This window comes from Gobio gobio (genome assembly GCF_949357685.1).
Source record: "Gobio gobio genome assembly, chromosome: 11".
NCBI classification, from domain to species: domain Eukaryota; kingdom Metazoa; phylum Chordata; class Actinopteri; order Cypriniformes; family Gobionidae; genus Gobio; species Gobio gobio.
In genome coordinates, this window is record NC_137104.1 from 24,559,814 (window position 1) to 24,587,447 (window position 27,634).

Here is a 27,634-nt window from a genome sequence, read left to right on the forward strand (position 1 = left end):
ACAGTGCACCTTTAAATAATAGACAGTAAGCAAGTACAATATAATACAGTAAGCAATATGCTAGTATTCTGAACATATATTTAACATACTACTCAAACTAGTTTTGCAGCATGTATTGTGTGTGCATAGTATGCATGACCTTCTTGAGTACATGTGGCAAAATACTTTGCAGTACTGTACATCCAGAGCACACTGCGTGGTATACAGGACAATGCACTCAACCTTCTATTTCCAGTGTGACCAATGAACCAAAAGCAATATCATATTTGTTTTGTTTTTTATTCATTATTTGATCAAACTGCCAAGTTAAGTTAAGACATACATCATTTCTATTAAACATTTAGACAATTTGTTTTTATGTTTTTTGCTGCGTACTGCTTACTATTTCACATCCTGTTTTTAAACTAGTACAGAGTACACAGTATATAGAACACAGTATGAAGTAAGCACTACACTAGTATTCCATTCCCAACATTCTTTGACTTTATCAGGGTTTATCATGTCCCTTTGTGTCTTTCCAAGCGCTTGGCATCCTCACACCTCTTTCTCTCTCTCTCTCTTTTTTTAATATCGCCTCCTTTATTCATTATAGTCTGGCACCCTCTGTACCAAACGAGACGTTAATGTGCTTGTGCCCTTTCTATGCACTCTCGCTAGCTCTCTCGTCTTCTCACTGCCCCGCAAGACGAACTCTCTGACACCTGAGGGGCCATAGGAACCAGACAAACACGCATTCTGTCATTTTCTGTCTAGACTACTATTTTAGCACATATCTCTCCTGCTATTGTTTTGTATTTATCGCTGAGATGGATTTAAGGGTTAGTTCACCCAAACATGAATATTCTGTCATCATTTACTCACCTTCATGTCACTCCAAATCTGAATTGCTTTCTTAGTTTTTTTCTCCATGGAACACAAAATTGTTATTTTCCATACAATGAATATATATTTTGGCTGCCAAGCTCCAAAAAGAGGGAGAAAAACACAACCACACAATGTCTCCTCATGTGTTCCACAGATCGCACCAGAATTTTTATATTTGGAGGAACTATTCCTTTAAGACAGACACTGATAAAATAACCCCATCAGCAAGAATAGAAGGTCAATTAGAAAGGACAAAATGAAGCCCAGGTCTGCACTTCTCCAGCCAATAACGTCAACCAATGATCTGTGAAAAGTTTCTGCTGCAGATAAATAAGATCGTGTTGTCTGGCTGTACCAGAAGCAGTTTTTTTTCAACTGTCCTTTAGAAACAAGTACATTCTGATACAATCTTTAAACGAGGCATCAATCTGAAACGGCTGCATTAGCATTTATCTGATATGTGATTCAGCTCCTGATATACTGATCTGACTCTCATCGTCTTGAGCTTAAAGCCCTCTGGAGTCATAATAAACAACCTTTCAACACATTGTGTATATTTTCTTTATTGCAAAATTTAGACTGTGTGAACCTCCTCAGGCCTCTCAGCCTTAGATAACTAAATAAAACATGGCGTATGTACCATGTCATGGTGTTTTTTGAAGTATTTAGTAGTTTTTAATAAAAGTAATTTAATTGCAAATACCTGGGGCCTATACCATGAAGCCGGTTTAGCTGGCTAACCAGATATGTTTAAGCTTAGTTTGTGCCAATCCTGGGTTTTAGGTTTGGCTTTTTGCTGTGTTCATCTGTGAAAAGTGAAAAGAGAGAAATATGTTAATTTTTACCATCACTCCCATAGACGCTATTACTAAACACCCTCACAGCAGCGGTAACTTTTTTATTGTAATTTGATCCAAAAGTAATAAAATACAAAGTATTAGTGTTATAACTGTACATATATTTAAAAAAATATATATAATACAAAAAACGTTGCAGGATTTACGATATTGATGACCGTTAAAACGCGTCATCATAGTCTGTGAAAAGGGTCTATAGGCACTTAGTTAAAATGAATATAAATAGACTATATAAAGGTCATAGAAATAAGCTTTAAAATCAACAAATAAAGCTATACAAATTACTACATGTGAGCTTAAATGTCCAATTCTCTCTATCTGAACTAACTGCATAACTTTTACTTGCATTGACGTAGTAAGATTTTTCTTTAAGTTGTCCTCTTTCATAGACGGCTCTTTTCTTCTTGCTGTGTAAATTGGTTTAAATTCTTAATATTTTTCAATCATGTCATATTCTGCAGAAGAGCGAAATGAATCTTACTGCTTCTCTCGCTAGAAGTGAATCTCAGTTTCGCTGATCCACAGCATGTGATTGGTTGTTCACTACTGATGTCACAGCTAAACTCCTAAACTCAGGATCAAAGCCTGAGTTGACAGAGAAAGCTGATGATCAGCATCATGGGACCAACAAAGCCCGGAAAGATTGGTTTGGTTTTGTCAACTCAAAACTAATCCTGTAACCCTGAGTTTGTTAAACTACCATCATAGTACAGGCCCCAGGTGTCCAACATCAGTGTTTTGACAATGCTGGGTGAAGAAAATGTACAGCTAAATTTTTTTTTTATCTCACAAATGTACAGCTAAATTTTTTGTAATCTCACATCTTTATATTAATTATATTATATTATATTTTATAAATGTATTAAATTATATATTATATTATAATATTTTTGAAACATTGTTGTCCTTTATATATTAGTATAGTATATTAATTTATTATAATATATTGTATTAATTTATTAAATTATATATCCTTATATATTATATTATAATATTTTTGAAACATTGTTGCCCTTTGGGATTATTTTGCTATTTTTACTTTAATTTTTTTGGTGAACTGTGTGTGTGGGTATTTAAGTCACTCGCAGCATCATATAAAAAAATAACCAGTCTCTCGCCTCGCCTGTAATGTTTTATATAATTATTTCATATTTTATGGATTGTGATATTGTTTTCCATGTAAATAGCCTCGACGCAAACATGGCGTTAAAATTGTAATAAATAAACAAACTCTCGCCTGTAACAAACCGTAAATACTTTTTTGTGTTAATACAAGGAATATTTCAGAAAGAGGAAAAAATGGGAAATGGAGAAAAAAAAAACACGTAAATATCCTAGATAAATTTAATGATGTTGATTTTTTTCAAAGACAGTCTCTACATATGTTTTATTTGATAGACTCTTAAATCACAATTTTTTTTCCCGCTCCCAATAAAGTTACCGGCTAACATGGCCAATTTATTTATTCACCTAAGCCAATTTTTTGCTTGCATTTGGCTTTTGGACAGTGTTTATTTTGGACCCTGCTAATATAGATAATCTGATATAATAAACATTAAATGAAATCAACACTTATTTTATGCAATATTTACTCAAAACTCATGAAAAACATAACAAAAATGTTTATTAGTCGTTGACAAGGTTGTCATTAGTTTTTGGGAAATGATTCAAAGAGCACTCCTGGTAATCAGCCAAACAGACAGAAATATTTTCTGATGCTGATAATGTCCAATTATGCAGTTCAGTAATAACTGGGACTATGGTATACATAAAAAAAAATGCTGTTACTTCCCTATACCATAACTGTACTATGGTACCACTACAGTTTTTGTAAAAAAAAAAGAAGAAAAAAGACCCTGTCATAACTCCACCCACACTGCAACACTTCTCTCTCCTCTGCTTTTTCATTCCTAATTTTTTTTTTCTCGTCAGGAACAGGGCAGAGATTAAAAATGTTCTGCTGGCTTTTCTTTTCCCCATGAGCTCTGTCTCGCCAGCCGATTGAAAACGACGCAGACGGATAATGATGCGGGCGAGAGACTGAAGTTTTTGCACAGGGAGGGGGAGACGCATCCGCCCACATTTTTTATTTCCATATTTTATTCTGTCGTAAATGAAATAAAAGAGAAAATGATGCTGTTTACCTCCGACATGCTCTGCTACCATCAAGTGTTATGATTCCCCTCTGTGCCAGCCGCCAAACATCCCCCCCACCCCCCCATCGGCCCACGCCCTGCATGAGTGTTTGTGAGTGTGAGACGGTGTCTAGCTCTGGCTGCAAAGCACTTGTCTGAGGGGAAAATTTGATTGTGGTGGGGGTGGGGGTGTTTTTGGGACTTTGTGTTTTTTAAAGAGAGACAGAAAGATGGTGTAAGGGGGGTGTTGCCTCGTTCTCTATGTCTTGATAAATCAATCTTGAGGCTGGCAGACGAGGCAGGCACCACAGAGACACTCTCAGACTGGCACCATTCAGCCCTGAACCCCTCTGCACACAAACACCCAGACAATAATGAGACCCCGGCACAATACAATGATATACACATATTCCAAATGTGATACGCAAATACAGGCAGTACACATGCACAACAGTTCTAGACCTGTCAATCTTTTCCATTTTTATGTTTCACAATACATTCCCATGGAACATCCTCAAAAGTGTATTTGCCTTAAAAATGTCAAGTACTTGGTATAATCTTAAGATTCTGAATGGCTGGCAAAGTAAATTCCTGGGGTCAGAGGGCCTGGAATAAAACGTGTTTTTCGAGGTACTGGGCTGCTACAATGAGTGTTTTTTTTTATTTTTTTTATCAGCTATATTTCATTGTGGTGGGGCAGTGTGGCACCACAGAATTAGGAAATAAAGGCCCTGATACAATATATTTCGGACTGGTGTCATATAATTTTGAAAAAAATCAGTTTTCGAAGGTTAAAACTGCTTACCAAAGCAAATCCCCAAATCCCCAAAGCAAATCAAGTGATTTAATTATTTAATTCAATCGTTAAGTATGTTTAATGTTTTTTAGTATTAGTTATTTTCTTTTTGCTATGTTAATTAGCTAGGCTACATCAACATCTGATATCTGTGAGGTTTTTATATCCTATTTTTTTATTTAATTTGTTTAATATGTATTTAAGTAATTTTATTAAATATTGTGCCTTGTTAGGCTACTAGAGTTTAACTGTTATGGTTAGGTGTGTGTGTTGTGACGCATATAAAATACACTGTATTGCCAAAAGTATTGGGACACCTCTTCAAATCATTGAATTCCGGTGTTCCAATCACTTCCATGACCAAAGGTGTATAAAAGCAAGGGCTGCGTTCCACTCCACTTTTAGACATGCACTTGCAAACTTCCCTAAGCACTTCCCCTCGGGGGAATCCCTGCCGCCATTTTGAAGTGCGTTCCACTTTGTGAAGTGGACAAGGGAAGTTTATAGTGAAGAATCACGCTTCTCTGTTTGGCAATCTGATAGATGAGCCTGAGTTTGGTGGTTGCCAGGAGAACGGTTCTTGCCTGGCTGCATTGTGTCAAGTGTAACATTTGGTGGAGGGGGGATTATGGTGTAGAGTTGTTTTTCAGGGGGTGGTTCCAGTGAATGGAACTCTTAATGCTTCAGCATACCAAGACATTTTGGACAATTTCATGCTCCCAACTTTGTGGGAACAGCTTGGGGATGGCCCCTTCCTGTTCCAATATGACTGCGCACCAGTGCACAAAGCAAGGTCCGTAAAGACATGGATGAGCGAGGTTTGGTGTGGAGGAACTTGACTGGCCTGCACAGATTCCTGACCGCAACCCAATAGAACACTTTTGGGATGAATTAGAGCAGAGACTGTGAGCCAGGACTTCTCGTCCGACATCTGTGCCTGACCTCACAAATGCGCTTCTAGAAGAATGGTCAAAAATTTTCATAAACACACTCCTAAACCTTGTGGAAAGTCCAGAAGAGTTGAACCTCTTATAGCTGTAAAGGGTGGGCCAACTCCATATTAAACCCAATGGATTAAGAATGGGATGTCATTAAAGTTCATGTGCATGTAAAGGCAAGCGTCCCAAAACTTTTGTTAATATAGTGCATGTTTCCAGGCTCCACTAGTTATGTTTTGTTTGAATAAAAAGCTAGTCGAATGTATTTGTCATTTTTGGTGCTAGCATTACTTTATCTTATGGTCAGTTATTCTGAACGTTAAGCATAGCCCTAATTTCTACAAACTGTAACAGAATGTTTGCGGGGGAGGGTGGGAGTGGATACAAACATCGTGGGAGCGGGCGGGTGCAAGATTAAGAAAACAGTCCCGCACAGGGCTCTACTGCAAAGTGGGCCGGAATTTATGGCAATAAGCAAAAGTCTAAAAGAGATGTTTGCCTGAGGCCAGGTCTGCTACAGCCAGTGCCACCCTCATGAGCTGTCTGCTAAAAGTGTGTGTGTCTGCCAGGGGAGGTTTAATTGAGCTGTGACTCATCTAATGGAGAAGGCAAAAGGCTTGTGTCACACTTGGGTGCATGGCAGGACTGTAATGAATCAGTGGTTGCCGAGGACAACAGGTGTGTATGAGTGTCTGTCCAGTTCAGAATGGACAAGTGGTAAAAAAAATAATGTTAAAAATGATAGTTTGAGAGTAGGTGGATGTTCTATAAATGGGGTACTGCAGGTTTGTGTATGTGTATCAGTGTGTGTTTGAGCACTGTTTAGGTAGCAGAATATGCCTGAGAGGATGAAATCTGAGCTTGGCACATCCGGGCTGATTCACAGCTCCTTATTATAAAGAACAACAGAGACTGAGAAGGAAATCCTTCATTGGAGAGCAGATAGGGAGACGATGATAGGTTTTGGGACCTTACGTAAGATAAAAGATTCATCAAATATTCTTGCTGGGTTATTACGTGGGCACTCCTACGCCAGAAGCAGGAACTATGCCAAATAATGGCTGAACAGCATGAGTGCGGTCTATATTCTTTTTGATTCTAATAACGGTTACTTAAAAGCTCTTGAATTGGGTGCGAATTGTGGTGGTTTGACAGACCCCACTTAATGCTTGAACCCTCTAAAGGTGGTTTAAGCAAAATGCTAAATATTTATTTCTTTTTATTACACAAGGAATGTTTAAAAGGTGTGTTTCTGTAACCACAAAATTTAGGATATGATTTATTCAGAAGGTGAATATTCACCTGGTGCCAAATGAGGGGTCCCTCTCTTTAAAAACTGCGTCTTGCTACCCCTTGGGACACAAGATGGTGCCCCCCTTTGTAGTTGTAGATTGTTGTTCCTTAACTCTCTAGATTATGTTGGTTGAATTCTGGTTCATTGAGACTTTTTTGCCATTGAGATGACTGGGAAAATTGTCCCAATCCACCTGAATTCACTCCTATATATGACAAGCAAACACAAAAAGTTTTTTATTTAAATAGTCTTCAAGATTGCCCAAAAGGCAATTTGGATTGTGTGAAACCTCAATAGATTGTATCCTGAAATATAGCTTTAACAAAGATTTTTAAAAAGACTTTCCTGGAAGTCATTGTATAATTTGCACACTGGCTGTTGAGTATGCACGGTTACATAAGACAGCTGGTTACATAAAATGTTGAGAGCGTGAGTGAGGAGGTTATCCTAAATGTGGCCAGAGGCAAATCTAAGATTAAGATTAGGGTCGGGAATTAGGGTTAGGGATTCTCAATTGGCTTGGGTCATGTGGGGACATCGTGAAACTGAAAGATCATTTGTAGGAAACGAAGTCTCTGTAAATTCTAGCAAGTTCCTTCCGACCTACTGACAGTGAAGGGCCCTAGCAACAGCACACTGGCCTTGAAGTAGTGGATAGAGGGAACTCTCTTGAATCTGGAGAGAGTGAAACCAGAGTTTAATTTGGTAATCACAGTAAGGTTGACTCCCCGCTCTCAGTTTATCTTCTTCATCAGATCCCTGCTGAGGTGTGTGCAGTAGACTGCTAGTGAAGTGCTCATAAGGTGTCTATGTAATAAAATTGTAATGAGAGTGACATGGGGTTTTTGGTGAGGGTCTAGGATCATTAGTATTTTGTTGTTATAGCATGTGGTGTGCAGGTGCAGGCAGCCATTGTTGTAAAGCTGGCCCATCTTTGGTGCCGTCTTCCATGACAGATTCCTGTCAGACTCGCATATTTCATGTTTATAGTTTTTGGTTGGTATTGGTTCCCTTTGTTTAACCTGTCTCCTCAGCATTGGGGTGCCACAGGGTTCAGTACTTGGCCCATACTTTTCTCCATTTGCATTCATTACTTCTCTTATAGTATGTTGCTTATCTCAACATGCTTCATTTCCTCCTCTCTGTCTCTCCAGCTATGATCTTAGAGTTGCTCAAACTGGATACTCACTCAATTTGATAATAATCTCAAGCCTGATCTACTCAATTTGATAATAATCTCAAGCCTGATCTGCTCTTCTTCTGAGCCAAGATCTTCCCTTAATACATCTCAGTTGATGGTCATATAGTCAGTTACCTAAAGAGTCACCCTGGACTTTGCTGACAACTTAAGGCCAACTGGCCATTTGCAATGCGGTGTGGAATTCTGTCTTTTCTTGGCTAATGCTTTATTAAGCTGCTCATTCAGGCAATAGTTATTTCATGGCTAGGCAAATACAACTCACTTCTTGCTGACCTACTTGCGTCTTTCAAAAAGCCCCCAGAATACAGGAACTTGACCTGTATTTAACCTCTATAAATTCAATGCCAAGCTTCTGCTCAGGTCTGTACTTAGGATCTTATTAACTGCAAGAATTACATTAAAGTGTTTGACCTGCAATGCTAATGTCTAATTTACTAATTTGTCATTTAGATGATTCTTTTATCCAAGGTGATTTAAAATACACCTGTAGCAACCTGGGAAGGGACTGCACAATGGTGGTAGTTCATGAATCAACTCTTCAGGAGTTTTAACCTACAGCGTTTTTGTTACCAACTCTTTAAATGCTAGACTACATCATCCCAGTGGTGCCAAAAGCCTGGTCCCCTACAACCTTAAAACACTCCATCATCCATCGCTCCTTGCAAAGGGCTTCTGCTCGTCCAGGTCTAGAGTTCCTTCAAGTCATTCCTCAAAGTACAAGTTTTATTCGTCACATGCTCAGTTGAAATAGCACTGAAATGTTTTCACACATTTGCGTGTTGGGTCTCCACACTGTGGCTGTAAGTGGAACGATGATAGTGTGTGGGAGGAGGTTTCACCTTCACTGTACAGTAAATGTGTTTGTGTGTGTGTGCTTGTGTTTGCCCCTCAGCCAAACTGCCTTTATCTGGCATGGTGGGAAGTTGTTAGATCGTTAATCAATGTCAGAAGAGCAACATGCCCTATGGCGTTTCTCGTCTCAAAAGAGAGCGCTGCCATGTGGCTGTGTCATAATGGAAATGTATGGGCAGCCATTGATGGGCAAATGCAGGGATTAGTCAGTGTATTATGTCAAAGCCGAGCCTCAAGATTCCTGTCTCATAGAACTTTTTGTTTATCATTCAGTCATGACCAAAAAAGCATTTATATATCTCCTGGATAGTCTCCGCTTCAGATGTACTTTCTTGGCCTAGTTTCGAGGAACAAGACGTGGCCTGTAGAACAGATCTATGGTCAGATGTACCATATGAATGATTTGTGTGCTGCAAAGTGACACACCTGGGGTTTCTGTACAAGGATTCCTGGATGGTGTCAGCTTCTCAAAAAAAAGTTTATGAAGTTTTAGAAAGTACTAGGGACACTTAAAACAGTAAGTGAGTGTAGAAATGATGCAGATCAGTCCTTCACATTACTTTATATCTGCTGCAGTTGTTGCACTGAGGCCCTATCTTCCATTTTCAGTTCGTCACAGCACGCGGCGGCGCTCTGGCCGATCTCCAGAGAGAGATATTCGTCGCATAGAATGCTGACACAAGGAGGAACTGTCCTCAAGAAGGAGGAGAGGAGCGAGAGAGCGTCTTGGCTTGTGCATGCTGGCTGATATCGGAGCTGTCAGTCAAACAATGAACAAACTCTGTCCTGGGGACAAAAAGAAAACTTCACTCATGCTCCTTCCTAACTTCCTCCACATCCTTATCGCTATAAATCAACTCCACTGTTTTTCAAATTAGACATTCTCTTTCTTGATTTAAACACACTGCCTGTGCCAATCTGCATCCACATATTAGTAGTCTCAGTCCTGATCAGAGAATTTTGCAGACTCAGGGTCACGGTCAGACCAGGCATTGAGCAGACAAGTTTCTTTATGAGTGTTCACATAGTTCTTCTGTTTGAAAACATTTGGATTGAGTGCAGTAGAATTCAACAGAATCAATGCCGAAGTCTCAAGATGCAATTATTAAAAGTTAGACTATTGGAAGACGGTGTTAAAATTTAACAGCACTGTATTTGTCCATTACATTGCTTCTTGTGCTGTTTTTTGTGCATCCATTAGCCTGACAAGCCAGACCCACAACAAGATGTTGGGTCTGGGAACACACCGTTGGCAGGGCTCAATCCGAGGGGAGGGATAAACGGTTGTCTTTCAAATCCCCTCTGCACGCAATAGGATAGCGCTACAACCAACCAGAGCAATGAAGAAGGTGAAGCGGAGCTAGTTGATAGATTAGGTCTGCAAAACTTCCTCAAAGAAAAGCTTAACTCCAAGTCTTCCAGAGTCGCGGCCAAAGCTGATTCGAAAGACCGCTGGTCGCCAGCTTCTTTGTTTTCAAGTAGCACGCGGAACCGTCTCAACTCTGCCGTCATTATGTTAAGCCCGCCCACCGGCTCTATACACAATGTGATTGGCCTGACTAGAGTTTGGTTTTTCATGCTCGTAAGTAGGACTGGGCAAAAAAAAATTGGATTTTTCGATTAATCGTTTTTTTTAAATGTGGTCGATTCAAAATCGATTCTCAAAGGCCACGAATCGATTTTTTTCCCCCCATATTTATTTCCTCAAACATTGAACATAAGATTAATGTAAATCTAATTACTAGTCTTCTCCGCTAGATGTCACCCTTTTGTTGGCCTTGCGCGACGTTACAAAGGAGCGAGAGGTGTGCCTGTCATTCATTTATTCACTGGTTAAATGCATAGGGTTAAATGGCGGCTTCCGGTGCGTTGACGTTTGTAATGCTGAAGTGAAATGCTACAAATCTGCAGAACCATTTGATGATGAGACATCACCCACCCATACGTTGCAAGAACAGCCGAGCAAACAACCGCTAAAATAGATCACATACATGCGAATGCTTGCCTTGCATTATGATCATTAAACTTGAACGTTCACTATATTCATTGAGTTGAATCGAAATCGAATCGATTTGAGAGCTTGCGAATCGAAATCGAATCGAATCGGAACATCTGAATCGATACCCAGCCCTACTTGTAAGCCAACGGACAGTTGCTAGACTCCCTGGCTGCAAATTATATTTGCTGCCGCTAGGGTGCGCCTAGATTTCTAGGCTATGCATCCATAGGAGTTCAGGTTAAAAAGAATCCCACTTTTAAAATCTTCCACTTCAACTTCACGTCCATTCTGCTGCGCGCCATCCAGCTGTTTTTGAATGTAAGAATGCGCCTTTATAGTACAAGCACCCATTAAGAACCATGTCCAGTCAGGGTGGAGTGAACTTAAAACCAGCCTAATTATACAGAGCTTTCTTAAGAATGATTAGTAAACTAGTCATTAAGGCATCCGTTTTTGAAAATATAGCACATTCCTAGACTTTAGGGTCAATATAACGCCCATGCAGACCTCTTTCATAGATGGCTATAGAGTCTCCGGTTCTTTATGACTTGACTGTCACATGGTGCTTTGATTGATAAGAGCCGTCAAAACCAGACCACTGTGTCCAGGGCTGCCCTACACATGTCCCTATTCTTTGCTTTGTCTTTTTTCTACAGATGTTTTATTTTCACTAACAATGTTTCATTTGCCTTTTCTTGTTGAGAGGGCTTCTCTGCTCCCTGTAGTGTTTGAAGTGGAGATGATTTTACTTTCAGAGGTGTGCAAGCCAGCCCTAGTTATATTTATCTCCAAACTTCAAAGTGCCACCCTGCTGTGTTTTTGCATCTGAACAAATAAAGAAGGTTGTTTCTCCAGTGTAGTCTTCCATATGGCTCTCTTCCGAAATGAACCAGCCAAGGGGAACAGGTATCACTTGTTCAAATATAATCATGTTAACCAGTTTTCTCTCTTTCTCTTTTCCCTTCAGTTTCTCCTAAGATGAAACTCCGGCACTCCTGAAGAGGGATGACACCCCGGGCACATTGGATAGGACGGTGCCTATGGGCATCTGTGTCACTCACATGCCAAGCCTGAAAAGTGGAAAGAAAGACAATTCTAGCAGACACGTCTAACACTTCCAAGCTTTAGAGTCAAACTTTGCACAGTTGGCCATGGCTGCATATCCATGGCTTGGAGGATAGGGTTCCTTGTTTAGCAAGCATTTTTACCACAGTGAGACAGCGAGTTTTGTAACTGGTCAGCAAATCCAGCACTTCTTTTGGCCAGAAGAGGTTTAAAGAGCAACTGCCACACATGAGCTGAACCAGAGGATCCAAAATGGAGGTCACACAGCAACGCTCTTTCTACTGGACTGGTTAAAGCTGCAGTCAAAAGCATTACTGCAAGGGCAGTATGCAGGCAGCTGACTACCCAGCCACATATAATAACACAGGTAAGAATCACTTTACCCCTTGATATGTGCTCTAAGTAAATTAAATTTCTCCTTAACTTTTGCACATAAATTAAAATTATATGTAAAATATTAAAATTGATGTACAATTGCATCTGATTAAGACTCAACATAATTTATCACTTTTATTCTATATACGGTAGGTCCTCATAAACCAATTAGTTACTCCCCTTTTTTATATCTACAATAACAATAATAAATAATATATCATCAGTAATAGTATTAAATAATAATAATACATTAATTATAATAAGATAGCAAAATGTATTCACTGTAGTAATAATAATAATAATTATTATTATTTATATAATGATAGTAATAGTAATATAATGATTCATATGATGTTGTTGTTGAAATTATTATAATAATTATTATGATGAATAATTTGTCACCTAATTCCTATTATCTAAACAATATGAGTGGTATTGTGATTATTTTAGGTGTCAGAAATCTCCCATTCATTTGTGTAAATTTGGTCTAATAGAGTCACACCTTCCACAAATCATGTTTTAAACAGAACATTCTATCATCATCTAATGTCACTTGAAACATAAGACTTCATGTAACACCAACAAAATAGTTTTTTCAAAAAACTCAATTGCATACTAATTAATTACTGGCTGTTCAGGTGCAAATTTACAGAAGTGAGCCCAGACTGCTACTTTAAAAACATAGGTGCATGATGCCCCATAGGTGTCAGTAAAAAATCAAAACAATTACTTATCAAAAAATTGCTTCACATTTAATTGTTTGAGAATACATGACTTATAGGGTAGGCATTTTTTTAAACACTTTTTTTGTTATTCTGGTTAAAACTCTATTCACATCTTGAAAGCAATCAATAATAAAAGTGGTCTAACTATTAAAAAATTTACATATATTCTGTGGAAATCTCAGGACCCGGCAAACGCTTATCCAATAATTGCATTCGCTCTGAATGCAATGATACGATGTCCTATCTGCCTGTCAACATATGTATTTCCATACTTCTGTGCACCCTGCTTACGCCGTCACTGAGCAGCACAAACAAAAGAGCAGCCACCTTCTACAGTTCCTCCTGAACCAAAACCACAAGCTTATGCTGCGTTCACTCCATGTCGTAACCACAGTTACAAGATGGCAACCCGTAATGTTCTACTCAGAGCTGTTCACGTTCTCGGACTCAGATTTTTTTATGTCACCACTATCAACACAATGAAATTGATTTGCAGCAGTCAGGTGGTACAAGTAAGAGCTCTGTAAGTTATGTTGTTATTATTGTGATATGTTCTTTGAGACCAGGGATACAGCTATTAACCGATTTCTCGATTAACCGCACTTAACAACATCACGGTTAATTAACCATAAAGGCTCTGCTACAGCGAGTGTTTCTTTGGCACGGAACGGAACCGTTGCAACTTGCACAAAACGAAAACAAAGTTACACCAGCGGTGCACCAGCTTAAAGTGCCGTGCTTATCAGAGACACGGAGGATACTAGTACTGTACACACTAGATTAACTTTGGCAGAGGGACCAAACAGCGAAAATGTATTTCCACCAAAGAAACACCTGAAGTCGGCAGTTTATAGCCCTCAGCGTGAGGTTTTGTTTTAAAGCGACCGTTATTTTAGAACGTATTTTTCCATGCCGACGCATAAGCGCAATACATAGTATCGCGTTTATTCCATTTTTTTCCTTTTTTTAATTCAAAATATTTACAAACTTGTTAACTATATCACGAATTATGATATATTCCGATTGTCAAATATGTGCAAGGGAATTTGTCGCTTAAACACTTTTTATAATGATCATGTTAATTGATTTAACGTGCAATGAGTTTGCAATTCAGAGGATCAGTTAACATCATATAAATCCATACATTTTCCCTGAAATACATAGAAGTGGCCAGTGAACATGGGAGAATAACTTTATTGTTTTTATGCACAATGTGTATCTGATATAAAAAAAATTATTATAATTGAAACCATTGTTATTGCAGCTTATACATGTTTTTTTTTAATGTAGGCTAGTAATTCATTTAAATGTCTATTTAAATGTCTGAAACCTCAAATAAACATTGTGGTTGAATAGTGATACATGAATAGTGATGAAAAGCACTGAGCTCATTCATGTTTGAATAAATCAGTGACACAAACAAACAAACCAAAATAATAGACATGACTTTCTTAGGCCACATGTAAAATTAGATTAATTAATAAAAATATTATTCAAATGAATATGTATGGATGACAGTTGGTGACAGTAACAGTTCCGTTATTCCCCTCACACTGACATGGATGTTTACAGAGCAGAGGTCACCTTTCTTTAATTCCTTTCTTTAATTCCAAAGGGAGAGATGGACTTTTGTCTTTATTATTATTTTTGGGTATGGTGTTATTTCTGGTTCAAAAGGTAGCAAAAAATAACACTTTAAAATCTAAAGAGTGTTCATGTGATTTTATACATTGTTGTGAAATTAATGAATGCATAATAATCGTGAAACCGTGATTATTTCTCAGACTGTAATACCAACAAAAATCTATAATCGTTGCATCCCTATTTGAGACATGAGGTAATTTAACGGCATCTCTCGTGACGCTTTGCAGACTCTGCTGTGTGCGTTCATGTGTTTTGAAGGAGGCGTGCCTTTGGAGAGCACTCTGAAGGGACGGTGGGTCTTATGCTTTCAAATCTAGCCTCTCCAAAATTGCCTACCCTGCCTTTAAATCTTTTTAAACTGCAAGGAGTAACTATCGTGTTAGGAGGTTATGTTTCACAAAAATCAAAAAAGAGAATGTTTTCAGAAAGTGAAACTTCTGTCTTTGTGCGGGGCCGGCCAAGTGCTGACACTGAAAATACTCCAGTATGCAGTTTTTAATATCAGATGTGGAATTTGAACTTGGAGTGGAATTTGGAACCATACATCCAAAAATTCCTGAGAGACCTGAGGTAGAGGATATTGTTTTAACAACTGGATGGCCCCCAAGCTGAGCCGGGGTCACAATGTTCTGCTCTTTATTCATCATGGAGAGCAATGAAAAACCAGAACATTCTGTTCAAAAGCATGTGATGGGCTCTCCAGCTGAGGAGAAAGAGCGCCAGCACACGGTCTTAAGCAACCTGTCAGTCAAAGAAGTCACAACAGAATGAAACGTTTAAACTATTTGAACCAAATAAACATTAGAAATCTGGTTTGAAAACAAAGCTTGCACTCAAATCAGAAAGTACTTTATTGCCAAGTATGCTTGCACATACAAGGAATTTACCTTGGTATCACAGCTTCCAGTACATGAATATAAATGTAACAAGAATAAAATATTTTTAAAAAGTATAAAGACACAGATGGGTTTAGTCAGAATATATACGTAAACATATTGACACGCTGTCATCATTTTTTCACCTTCATGTCGTTCTAAACCCGTATGACTTCTGTGGAGCTCAGAAAGAATTTCTGCAAAATGTCAGACCTGCACTTGAACAAGCACTGTAAAAGTAGTCCACATTACTTGTGTGCTGTATTCATTACATTCAATTCAACATGGCATGTAAACACACGTCACATAGAAAAGTTTCAGCTTTCAGCCATATTTGAATTAACTGTGAAAAAATGTACTATATTTAATTATTTAATTTTTGTTGCATGGAAAAGAGCAGCTTGAAAATTCTTCAAAATATCTTCTATTGTGTTCCATGCATAAAATACATTTTAGGTTTGAAGGATATGAGGGCAAGTAAATGTCAGAGTAACTTTAATACAGAAATGACCATATTTTATTACTTTGAAAGGTTTGAGAGAGACAAACACGAAGGTTAGTAAATGTTATTATACAAATACTAACTATCACAATACAAGTATCATGTAATTTGTTAGATATATGTCTCCGGCATTGTTCAGTCAAGTCGCTTTTCATTTAATATCTGTTTAAGTTAATTTTATCCCAATCAAAGAAATGTATGCTGCCACTGTTTTTGTCAATATGTTTTGATTTAATTTTCTCATGATTTTGCCTAGCAACAGAGACCGAAACTACTGATGCTTGTGCTCTCACACACACACACACACACACACACACACACACACACACACATACACACACACTGTATTCTTCATGGAGAAGGAATTGTGTTGGTGTTTCATGGCAGAGGCGTTTTGAGTGTGGACAGCTTCCAAATCGATTCCCTTCATTCTGTGAGCCCACAGCACAGGTTTGCGTAGGGAGATTTGGATAGGTTGGGGGAGTTTACCGTGGGCTAAATGCTGGGGAATACGTTGGTTCTAAACAAACGGGATGGGGGTGAGCAAAAACAATTACTTGCTCGGTTAAACTCTGGTTAGCTAGGCTTGTGTTTAGGTTTTGAGGCGTGGCGGTGGACTGACCTGTTTAAACTCTCCCATCTAATACGTGCACTTTAAATCTAAGGTTAAAGGCGTTTCAGAGTCGGATGAAATTAGCTTAATAGTTTTCAACTTTAAAAAAAGACCATCACACCAGCTATATGTAGTACAGCGTCTAGCCCTTGTCTGTTTTACATTTTACTCAGAAATGTTAATAAAGTGAGAACATATTGCGACGGCTGCTCTGTCTCGCACTTTTTGACTCGGTTCTGCTATGCATGCACACTTAATTATCCAAGCTCAGCCGGCGGAGGTCATTCTCTTCTCACCACGACACACACTGCTCCCCCTCAATGTGTTGGGGAATTTGGCGCAGAAAATTTCGCAGGCTTCCTCGCTCTTATTTTCTTTTCTTAATAAAGGAGCCAAGACCTGGAGGCGGCGACAGACACAGACTGAGGGAGAAAGACAGGGAGGGGAGTGTTGAAAGTGACAAAAGATATAGCGTGACGTGTGGGAGACAAGGTCCAAATAAGATTAAAGGTATTAAGAACAAAACTCATTTCGCAGCCTTGGAGGAGAAATCCAGCGGACTTGTGTAATGCAGCAAGACATCTTATCCAAAACTAGACCACAAAGTATCAAAATACACAATATCTGATTCTGGCTAACTAATTGATATGCATTTTTTTCTTCATATTTTTAATGGTAGTGTGTGTGTAATTCTTTTTGACTTTCTCATATCCTAGTTTAACATGCAGAGGCAATTATCAGTAAAGCCGTTTTTAGGTTGATTTGTAAATAAAGAGGCTCTGTTTGTTTGAGGATCCTATTCAGTTTTACATAGAAACTTGTTTCAACCAATGACGTGATTTGGGGGCGGGACCAGGATTGCCAGGTCCGCAAAACAGAAGTAGCCCAATAACCTTATGGGATCAGTTTCCCGCCAAATTTATTGCAGTCACGCATAAAAAAATAATAAGCATGAATCAAAATTTTAAAAGCACATGTAAAAATATAACGCACAAAACTGAAAAATCAATGCAAAGTTAACCAGAATCACAAACAACGCAGTCACGGAAATAAAAATAATAAGCGTAAATCAAATATTTAAACAAGTTTAAAATTATATTGCTCAAAACTGAATCATGAATTCCAAATTTTCCGAATCGCTCACAAAATCATGTTTTCTGCTCTTATTTAAAATTTTTGCATGTCCGCGCTGTTTTCTCCTTTGCTCTTGTTTCCACACTCTCTGCTTGCGGTTTCAAATGTTGCAGTTCAAGTTTCATGTAAATTAGGGGCGGGTTTTAGCAAACACCATTGGTCCACTAGCTCTAGATTGACAGCTCATCCTCAAGCCAATCAATTGAAGAGGGAAGTTTACGTCACTCCAATGCGACTCATGATCAATAAGATTCATTTAGAAAGTAGAAAGGAGGAATTTACATTTCAATCTGACTTTCAACAGGCCATTTAGGGTATTCTTTAATGTGTCAACCAATTGTCAGTTAGCTGATTAGATTTTAAATGTTATGCTAATTAGGGCTGCACGATTTGAGGAAAATATCTAATTGTGATTATTCTGACTTGCGATTTTGTGATTTTAAAATGCATTTTTTTAAATATTTTTTTTTACAAATGAAAAGTATGTGTGTATATATATATATATATATATATATATGCATACATACATACATACATACATACATGCATATGTATGTATATACACACACACACTTCATTTGTAAAAAAAATAATAACATAATGTATAAGCACAAAATGTTAATTTTTTATGACAAATAATTATGATTTTTATTTCTTATAATATATAATATGTATAATAGTATAAAAAAAGAAATATTACTATTACAATAGCATTTTCATTATTAAAAAATAGAGTATTTAAGAATAAATATAACAATAAAATAATAACAATAATTAATAATTAATAATAATAATAATAATAATAATAATAATAATAATAATAATAATAATATTTATATTTTACAGAAAACTTATTTTCGAGTCTATGTCTTTAATATGAAATATGAGCCTCTTAAGCATCCACTGTGGGGTAAAAAAAAACTCCTGTACACTGGAGAAAAACATATGGATTGTCATATACATTTATTATTATTTATTTTTTTTAACCCAAAATAGGATTGAATGAGCACTGCTGGGCACTGAACACACTCATGTTTCATTCATACTGTAGGCCAGAGGGCGCCCTCGAGCAGGAACGCCACATACCATACGCCTCAGAGAGAAGTAATATAATGACGTTAGTTTTCAGGAAATCCCCAATGTGAAGCTAGCACTGTGTAGCTGAGCTGAATAAAAAGAAGATGGAAACACTTTGATTAAACATGAAGACAATAAACAGATCTTCAAGCCTTCTATGGTATTTTCATAAAGTATATTATAATGCAGTGGCAATCGACAGACTTCATCACTGTGTAGAATACTATAAAACAATTCATTGTCTGCCTCATTCTGTGATAAGAAGCCACATCAGCTCACAAAAAGAAAATATCAAACACTCGACTGACGATAGAAACATGTTATTAAACGTCTTTTTTGTTTTTGCAAAAATGTACGTTAAAAGCAACTCAAATTGCAGTGCTTTCAGACAGTGCAGCGTTTACTACTGATCACAGAGTCGCTCTTTACTGACCCGCTGGGCATATATTTATTTCATTAAAATCACAGCCTTTACGCTTTCATAATCGCACATAAGCCAAATTGCGATTGCGGTTCGATTTCGATTAATCGTGCAGCCCTAATGCTAATGTTAGGCAACGCAGACTTTCTGATGTCTTGACAATAGTTTACGAAGTAATTTAATGTCAGTTAATAATAATGTAATAAAGTGTACTGCAATGGTGAATAATTTGAAAAAGAATCATTACCATTTTGATACTTGGTGACACTGTCAAAGATGAACCTTGAGTCTTTGTTTCCATGTCAAAAAGTCTCAAAAGTGAGCATTGGCTTTGCTCCAAGATGGGAGTAGCCTATTTCTGGAATGCCCATTTTTCATGATCCAATAAAGTTCCACGATTTCTTCTTTTTTCTTGTTGCATATCCTGTTTCACTTCACGGTCACATTGTGGAAATAAAGTGGGTTATGAATGCTATTTCATGATGTCGAGTGGAAAATTAAGACATAAAAGACAACAAACCGCAGACATGAACAGCTGACACAGTTGGCCTGAACTTGCCGGCGGACTCTAAATCCCAGGTGCAGGGTAAATTTAGACACTGAGGCTTCTCTCACACCCATCCATCCCATGATCTCCATCGCCACACACAGATGGCCTTGTCTGACTGCTTTAGGGGAGAGGAGGGCAGGTGACATTAACAGCCGGGCCAGGGAAGAGAACCCAGACACGCAGGGTGGTTTGAGGTCTTATCAGGGTCGGATGAGTCATGAGAATGGCAGGCGATTGTGCGACGGGCAGCCGATGACACAGAGAGCGGTCAGAGAGCATCAGTTTGGCTGATCAGACGGGAAAGCGAGCGAGAGAAAGTGTCCTGCTCAACTGCAGGACAATAACACTGCTGCATCAGACACACTGGCAATTTACCGAATTACAGTCTAAAGGCGTGGTCACATTTACTCTTGATCTGTGAAATTTTGCATACAGAATTCATTTCAATTGGAATCTTTGCAATCTGGAGATTATAAAGAGGTGACACATCAGGTTTAAGTTGGTCATGCAAATTCGCCAAGCTGACCAACAGAAATTTGGTTTGAAATTGACTTCTGTGGGAGCTGTGCTTCATATATCACTATTGACACTTATAATAATACATTTTTTGTCATAAAATTTCACCAAAATTTCAGTAATATGACCGCACCTCAAGGCAAGAATCACTGTTGCTCATATGTAGGGTTAGTGAAGTAGACAAACTACTCGACGTATGAAACTTTGGTGTGTTTCTCGTCCTTCACTGTTTTTGTACGTCTTCAATTTTAATAATTTTGTTTTAGTGATTAGACTTCCATTTAACTTGAAAAATAACTCCACATTAAAAATAACTTGGTAAAAATACTAAGTATATCCAATCTTACATGGATACACGCAGTATATACTCACAATGGGCCTCGTTCATGAAACATTCGTAAATATACGAGCAAATTCGGAGTAATTTGCGTGTAAAACGGACCTTTACGAAAACACTCCTCCGGATTCACAAACACTTGGTATACCACGGATTCGGTAGTTAAATGTGTGTATATTAATGAATTCCAAACATTCGTAAATAAGGCGCGCGTGCACGCTTATTCATAATTAGCGTAATCCCCGCCCATGAGTTACAACTATGCAAATTACGTGTGCTGGAACGCTGTGGAATCTTCTGGACTTTTCCAGCTGAGATACTTTGGTTGCTATGATACAGAATACCCATGGCAGTAATGTGTTTACTAGTATCTCATTTTGATGAATATTACTGAATATAAAAATGCAGTAACCAGCAATATTAGCTCATTATTAACGCAATATCCATTGTTGTTCAGTCGTTGTATAGGATGATTGGTCGGTGTAGTATTTGTCCCGCCCCTCCTCCACTGTGATTCATTGGACAGCTGGGTAAAAAATGACTGTTGAACAGTTGGAAAAAAAGACAGGGCAAACTCGTGAAATATTATTATGGTACATCAAAATGCAATGTCATCAGTTTGCCTAAATTAGAAAACACAGACCGTTCAAATGTTTTGCGCACCATTTACACGTGGTAGGGAGCAGGTGTACATTTATTTCGTACCAACTAACATTTTGAAAATACGAACATTTTCGTGAATCTGAAAATTAATGTCAGAACGGCTTTACGAACGATTTACACACAAATTCGTTCTGCTCGTGTTTCATGAATGAGGCCCAATAGGTGTATATGTGTGATAAACACGCATTAGGTGATCAGGGAAATGCTAACTTTAGCCTGGTAGCATTGAAAGAATACAATTGCCGTCCAAAAATAAATCGCCGTCCAAAGCCACGCCAGTGATTACATCACTGATGAGAAAACTTTACAGTACAGTGAGTAACAGTACTACAATACTACACTAGCAAACATAACTGTTTGCCTACCATTCTCGCTCCGTCTGCAAAGTGGTATGCAAACACACGTTGACTTACTAGGAACATATGCTATCATTTTATTCGGACCGAATTAAATGATTGAACAATCATTTTATTACCTACGCCTTCCACAGATGATATATATTTATAAAAATACATTTAGACCGCTTAACATAGTGATTTCTATCAGGATATGAAGAGACTTTCAACCAGCATAACAAAAAATGTTTCTGTAGAGAGTTGCACCTTTTAAGCTGTATATTTACTCTAGCAAACTTTAACTGCTCGATTTGTTATATCGTCAAAAAATGTAAACTGTATTATCGCACAGCTCTTTATATTAAGTTGAATATACATTTTTTCCACATACACTTGTACAAGGTGATTATACAATATAAAACTCAGGGAATTCAAGGGTGGTACCGTTAGAGGCGCACGGTACGCAGAATTCACCAACTTTCTGCTGAGTCAATCGCTACAGACCTCCTAACTTCTGTGGCCTTCAGATTAGCTCAAGAACAGTGCACAGAGAGCTTTATGGAATGGGTTTCCATGGCCGAGCAGCTGCATCCAAGCCTTACATCACAAAGTGCAATGCAAAGCGTCGGATGCAGTGGTGTAAAGCACACCGCCACTGGACTCTAGAGCAGAGGAGACGTGTTCTCTGTAGGTCCGTAAAGACATGGATGAGCGAGTTTGGTGTGGAGGAACTTGACTGGCCTGCAACCCAATGGAACACCTTTGGGATGAATTAGAGCAGAGACTGCGAGCCAGGCCTTCTCGTCCAACATCAGTGCCCGACCTCACAAATGCGCTTCTAGAAGTGTGGTCAAAAATTCCCATAAACACACTCCTAAACCTTGTGGAAAGCCTTCCCAGGAGAGTTGAAGCTGTTATAGCTGCAAAGGGTGGGCCATCTCCATGTTAAACCCTACAGATTAAGAATGGGAAACCTAAAACTTTGGCAATATAGTGTACAAGTATGTCCAAATGTATCCATTTATAGTCATGTAAAGCGATACTTCGCATATGTCAACTTCTTGAGTATCGTCAAACAACTTAAACAATATTATCACCCAGCTCTAATCTGCTAAATGCAACTACAAGGTATTAAAGATATTAAGATAATAATTTTTTTTTGTAAAGCTGCTTTTAAACAATGAATACTGTGAAATAAATTTGACTTGAGGTTTTTACCATGGTAGGTGAATGAAATTAAATGAAAATGAGCATCTGAGTGGCATCATAGCATCTTATTTTGGCCAGGAACAGCCCACTTAGACTTAGAGCGTCTGACCATAATGTAAAGCAACCAACCACAAGTTTATTTTTTGTTTTACTTTTTGGTGAGGGTAAATCTGAAATAGCATGATATTGGACTGGCGAGAAGAAAAAATATCGCGAGTCTGTCTTCGTTAACATTTGTACAAAAAAAAAGCCCAAGAAGAAATCTGTACACTATTAAAATATATAGAGAACATAAAGAAGTTTTGTGATTTATGCAGATCTGTTCGTTCTACTAAGTGCCTCAAAAAGTTCTTTCAAATATTTGACAGCCACAAACCTAAGCACCGTAGCATTATTGCAGTGAGTTTTGCACACACAAGCACCACTCACATTTTGTTCAGAAATGGTAAAAATCTATATTGCAATGCAACGAGATACTAGCAACAATGTCTGCATGGCTCAGATTTTGGTCTGCATTTTCTAGATCATCCTGAAATTGAGTAACATGGCTGGCTGTCTGCTCAGGACAGATAGATAGTTGTTTGTCCTCAACCAGACATTCGAGTGTGTTTGAGTTTGTTTGGGCGTTGTGTAGAGACCGGCGTCTTAAACATGGTGTCTCATTTCCCCTGCTGGTGATCAAATCTGCGATTAACTCCACAGACGAGACAGCGGCCGGAGAACAGCCTGATACAAGCTTGCAGAAATCCTTCCCGCTATAATGGCTCTGAAGTGAATGTTTTATGATAGATGTTATGTCATCGTGTGCGGCGTCAGGTCACGCGTTGTGAGTCTGGGTAGATTAGAGACGCGTAAAACTCTATCACAACATCCCTGACCTCTTTTATTCAGAGCAGCCTGCCGAACAACTGCCTTGTATGCTCTCTTCCTCAGGATCTTTTAAGTGCACCTGCACAAAAGATGAACAAAGGCTCTTTTGTTAATTGGAGGGAGAAATTATGATGACTTTTACAATCGAACATTTTTATCATTATTTTATCTTACGTTTCATATTTTCAGTGGTGTTGATCTAACTCTTAAAGGAACAGTTTAAACCTCATATTGTTCCAAACTCATATGATTTCTTCTTCTTGATATTCATTGCTGAATTTTCAAGCTGCTCTTTTCCATATAATGACATTAGACATTGCTGAAACTTTTAAGCTCTAAAAAGACTAAAAAAGTACAGCTAATAATGGTAACAAATATTGTTAACTAAACTATTAATAATATTGCTGATATGAAATAAATAAAATCTAAATATTAGATAAAGAACTTTAAGTGCCCTTGGCAAGTAACTGAAATGAAATAATTTTAAAAACAAAATAAAATAAAACCAAATATAATTGTGTAAATATTACAAAAAAAGCATCAAAATGTCCAAAACTTAAACGAATTAAAATGAAAACAGAAAATACAAAAATAAAAGCAAATTCAATATTTTAATAAATACAATATTAGTATATAAATAGTACTAAAATAACACCTGCCAGTTCCTCACATAAAATATGTAAAACATTTTTAAAAATGTTTTTAATGTTAAACATAATTATAATGTTACATTTTTTTTTATATTTTCATTGCTACACTGTAAAAAAAATATTTAAAAAGTAAGTTACCTGTTTGCCTTAATTTTGAGTTCATTGAAATTGAAATTTTGAGTTAATACAATGAACATTTGAGAATCGACATCACCCTTTATTCAAATATTATTAAAAGATTTTATAAGCATATTGCATAATTGTGCTTTATTTGTAATAATGCAGTGAAACATGCCAAATTGTGCTATTTTCATGATTTATCACAATCTTTTTATTTATTTATGTGGTTCAGATACAATAATATTTTGAGTTTCTATTTATTAAACCAATTTCCTTCATTGTATTTACTCAAATTTTTTATTTCAATGAACTCAAAAGTTTAAGGCACCCAAGTTACTTACTTTTTTAAGTTAAACCAACATTTTTTTTTTTACAGTGTACAGGTTTATCCATTGCATTATTTACAAAATTTATTTTAATGCGTAGTTTATTTTTTACTATTGTGCTGACACTAGTTTTCAAATAATTTAAATTTATAAAATTAAACAAACATTTGTGAATATTCCACAATTAATTGTAATCAACAAATTATGAAAGGAGTTTTTGCTTTTTGAATCCATGGCCTAGCAGTTAGATATGCGTAAAAACCTGTGCACTCTGAATCCCAGCCAGTCAGATTGGAGCTTACCGTTTTAGCCAGCTCATACCATTTTTGTGTGCAGTATCCATCAGACAGCCCCGTGACTGGTCTATGGGCGTACCGTCTGAGGTTTAGGCTAGTCTAAGAGCAACTGGGTAGAAATGTTTCACATGCGCTATAAAGTTTTGAAATATCTGTTTATCTTAGCACTCCACCCAAAGCCAAATTGTAATTGTTATTTTCCTGCATGCGGTGCATTGCATCAACCTGCATATGCTTAATTATTCACTCTGTCTGGTATGTGATGCCTTCAGTTGTATAATAGTGCCGCATTGTGTCATAACTATCCTAAATGTCCACCCTTGAAGGCATATATCTCTCTTTGTCTTACTGCAGAGTGCAAGTTCCACTGCACCAATGGCAGATGTCTGAAACTTCTCTCGCTGATTTGTAATCATCTGAATGAATGTGGAGACAACAGTGATGAGGAACATTGTCCTGCTGCTGTACCTCCACCCCCAGACACCATCCAGTGTAAGTCCATCCGCCTACCTCTGTCTCAACACCACATCTGCATCTCTGGCAGGTGATATTGCATCAGTGTCGGGGAAGCTACTGTTGAAAGCTACTCAGAATTTAGAAAAAGTTGTAAACTAACCAAAAGTTGTTACATTGAAGCAAGTTAGTGTCTGTAAATTAAAGGGGTCATGACATGAGAAATCAAATTTGCCTTGATCTTTTGATTAAAACATCCTGCAAGTTTCATAGCTTAAAGTGTCCAGCTTGTTGTTTTTACCTGTGATGTCACACAGGCAAATGCATATGCGTGCCTCCAGAGCAAGACATCGCCAAATACATCATTGCACCATAGGTCCCGCCCACTGGCATTAAATCACTTAACTGCTGACATTTGCTTACACTGCATGCGACTGCCGCGTCAAAAGGAAATAGAACCCATTATAATCACTGACACTGTCTACATTGCATGCAGTATACAGATGTGTGTTCAATTTGTGACGTACTCCACACGCTCAAGTCCAAAACAGACTGTCGAGAGGACAAATGGAAGACTAATAAATGATATGCTCAATAAATTATGACAACATGTTTTTACATAGTTTTATCTCATCAAAATAAGTTAAGAAATTTTCAACATTATACAAGATTCAACTCGTTTTTTAAAGTCAGTTTAATGTAATTTAAGTGGAAAGGACTTACATTTTTAACTAAAATAAATGTGGAGGTTTAAGGCAGCAACTTGAGTGAAAGAACGTTCACTTTGTTGGAACATCCAGTATAAACAGCTTTTTAGAAAGATACCAGCGTCAGAAACGCGTGGATAGTTTATTTTAAGGCAGCTATTGATGCTATTTACACTAAGTGAAAATAGCGATTATATTCTATTTACACCATGTAAAAGTGGTAGTTTACATTATGTGTAAATAGTAATTAGATGTAGGGGTGCACCGAAATTTCAGCCGCCGAAAATGTTCGGCCGAGAATGGTATTATCGGTTTCGGGCCGGAAAAAAACAAACAGCCGAAAACGTAAACCGAAAATGAATGTCACCCGCCCCTCCCATCCGTGCGCAAGCGCTTAGGTTTCACTCACGGTCGAGCTGTTATCACGCGTCTGCCTATCAAAGATTAAGCATGTCAGCGGTATGGAAGTATTTGGACGTTTCAGATGAGGACACCAAAGTTGCAATATGTAACATTTGTTCTGCAAAAATCTTAAGAGGGGGTGCGGTGCCAAATAACTTTTCGACAACTGGTTTGATAGTATAAGTTTTTTAAAGAAACCATTTTCGGCTTCAGTTTCGGTTTTCGGCCAAGTGCATCCTAAATTTTCGGTTTCGGCCCAGAATTTTCTTTTCGGTGCATCACTAATTAGATGCTATTTATACTTTATTTTGGAAGATACATACTTGCACCTCAGTATTGTTGTACATTAACAGGATGCAATAATAACAGAATGTAAATGTTTATATTTATTAATTATTAAATGGATGCCACCTTAATGGGACAATAAAATACCTCCCTACACCTAGCCCTAACCCTACCGAGAATAAATACTTTTATTATTATTATTAAACAGTCATTAGGCACTTTATTTTCACTTTTAGAAAATGTTCGTAATTTTTATGGAAATTAAATGCCTTTACGATGTGATATGTGATGGGAAAAGGGAGAAGAGCGAGCTCGACAAAAGGTGGATTCGAACTCGGGTCGATCGTATCAAAACCTAGTTACATGAACCTTACATGAACCCTACGCCACTGCAGACATTACAACACACATATTTTTTTTAATCTTGTGTGGCCCAACCAGGAATCGCTGGGCAGAGCTAGTGTAAATAGCCCTTGCCAACAAAGCGTGCTATTTGCACTTAGTGTAAATAGACACTCCGTTATATTGAAGGATTATATGTTTGTTCT

At 37.7% G+C, this 27,634-nt stretch overlaps 1 protein-coding gene across 1 annotated transcript in view; it reads left to right on the plus strand.

The window, feature by feature from the left end:
* Positions 1–27,634, plus strand: part of ldlrad4a (low density lipoprotein receptor class A domain containing 4a) — a 111,544-nt gene that overhangs the window by 27,296 nt on the left and 56,614 nt on the right. The window contains exons 2-3 of the mRNA XM_079829795.1: positions 11,904–12,368; positions 25,594–25,731. Of these exons, the coding sequence (XP_079685921.1) occupies positions 12,329–12,368; positions 25,594–25,731 (178 nt within the window). The 5' untranslated portion in view covers positions 11,904–12,328. The remainder of the gene's footprint in view (positions 1–11,903; positions 12,369–25,593; positions 25,732–27,634) is intronic.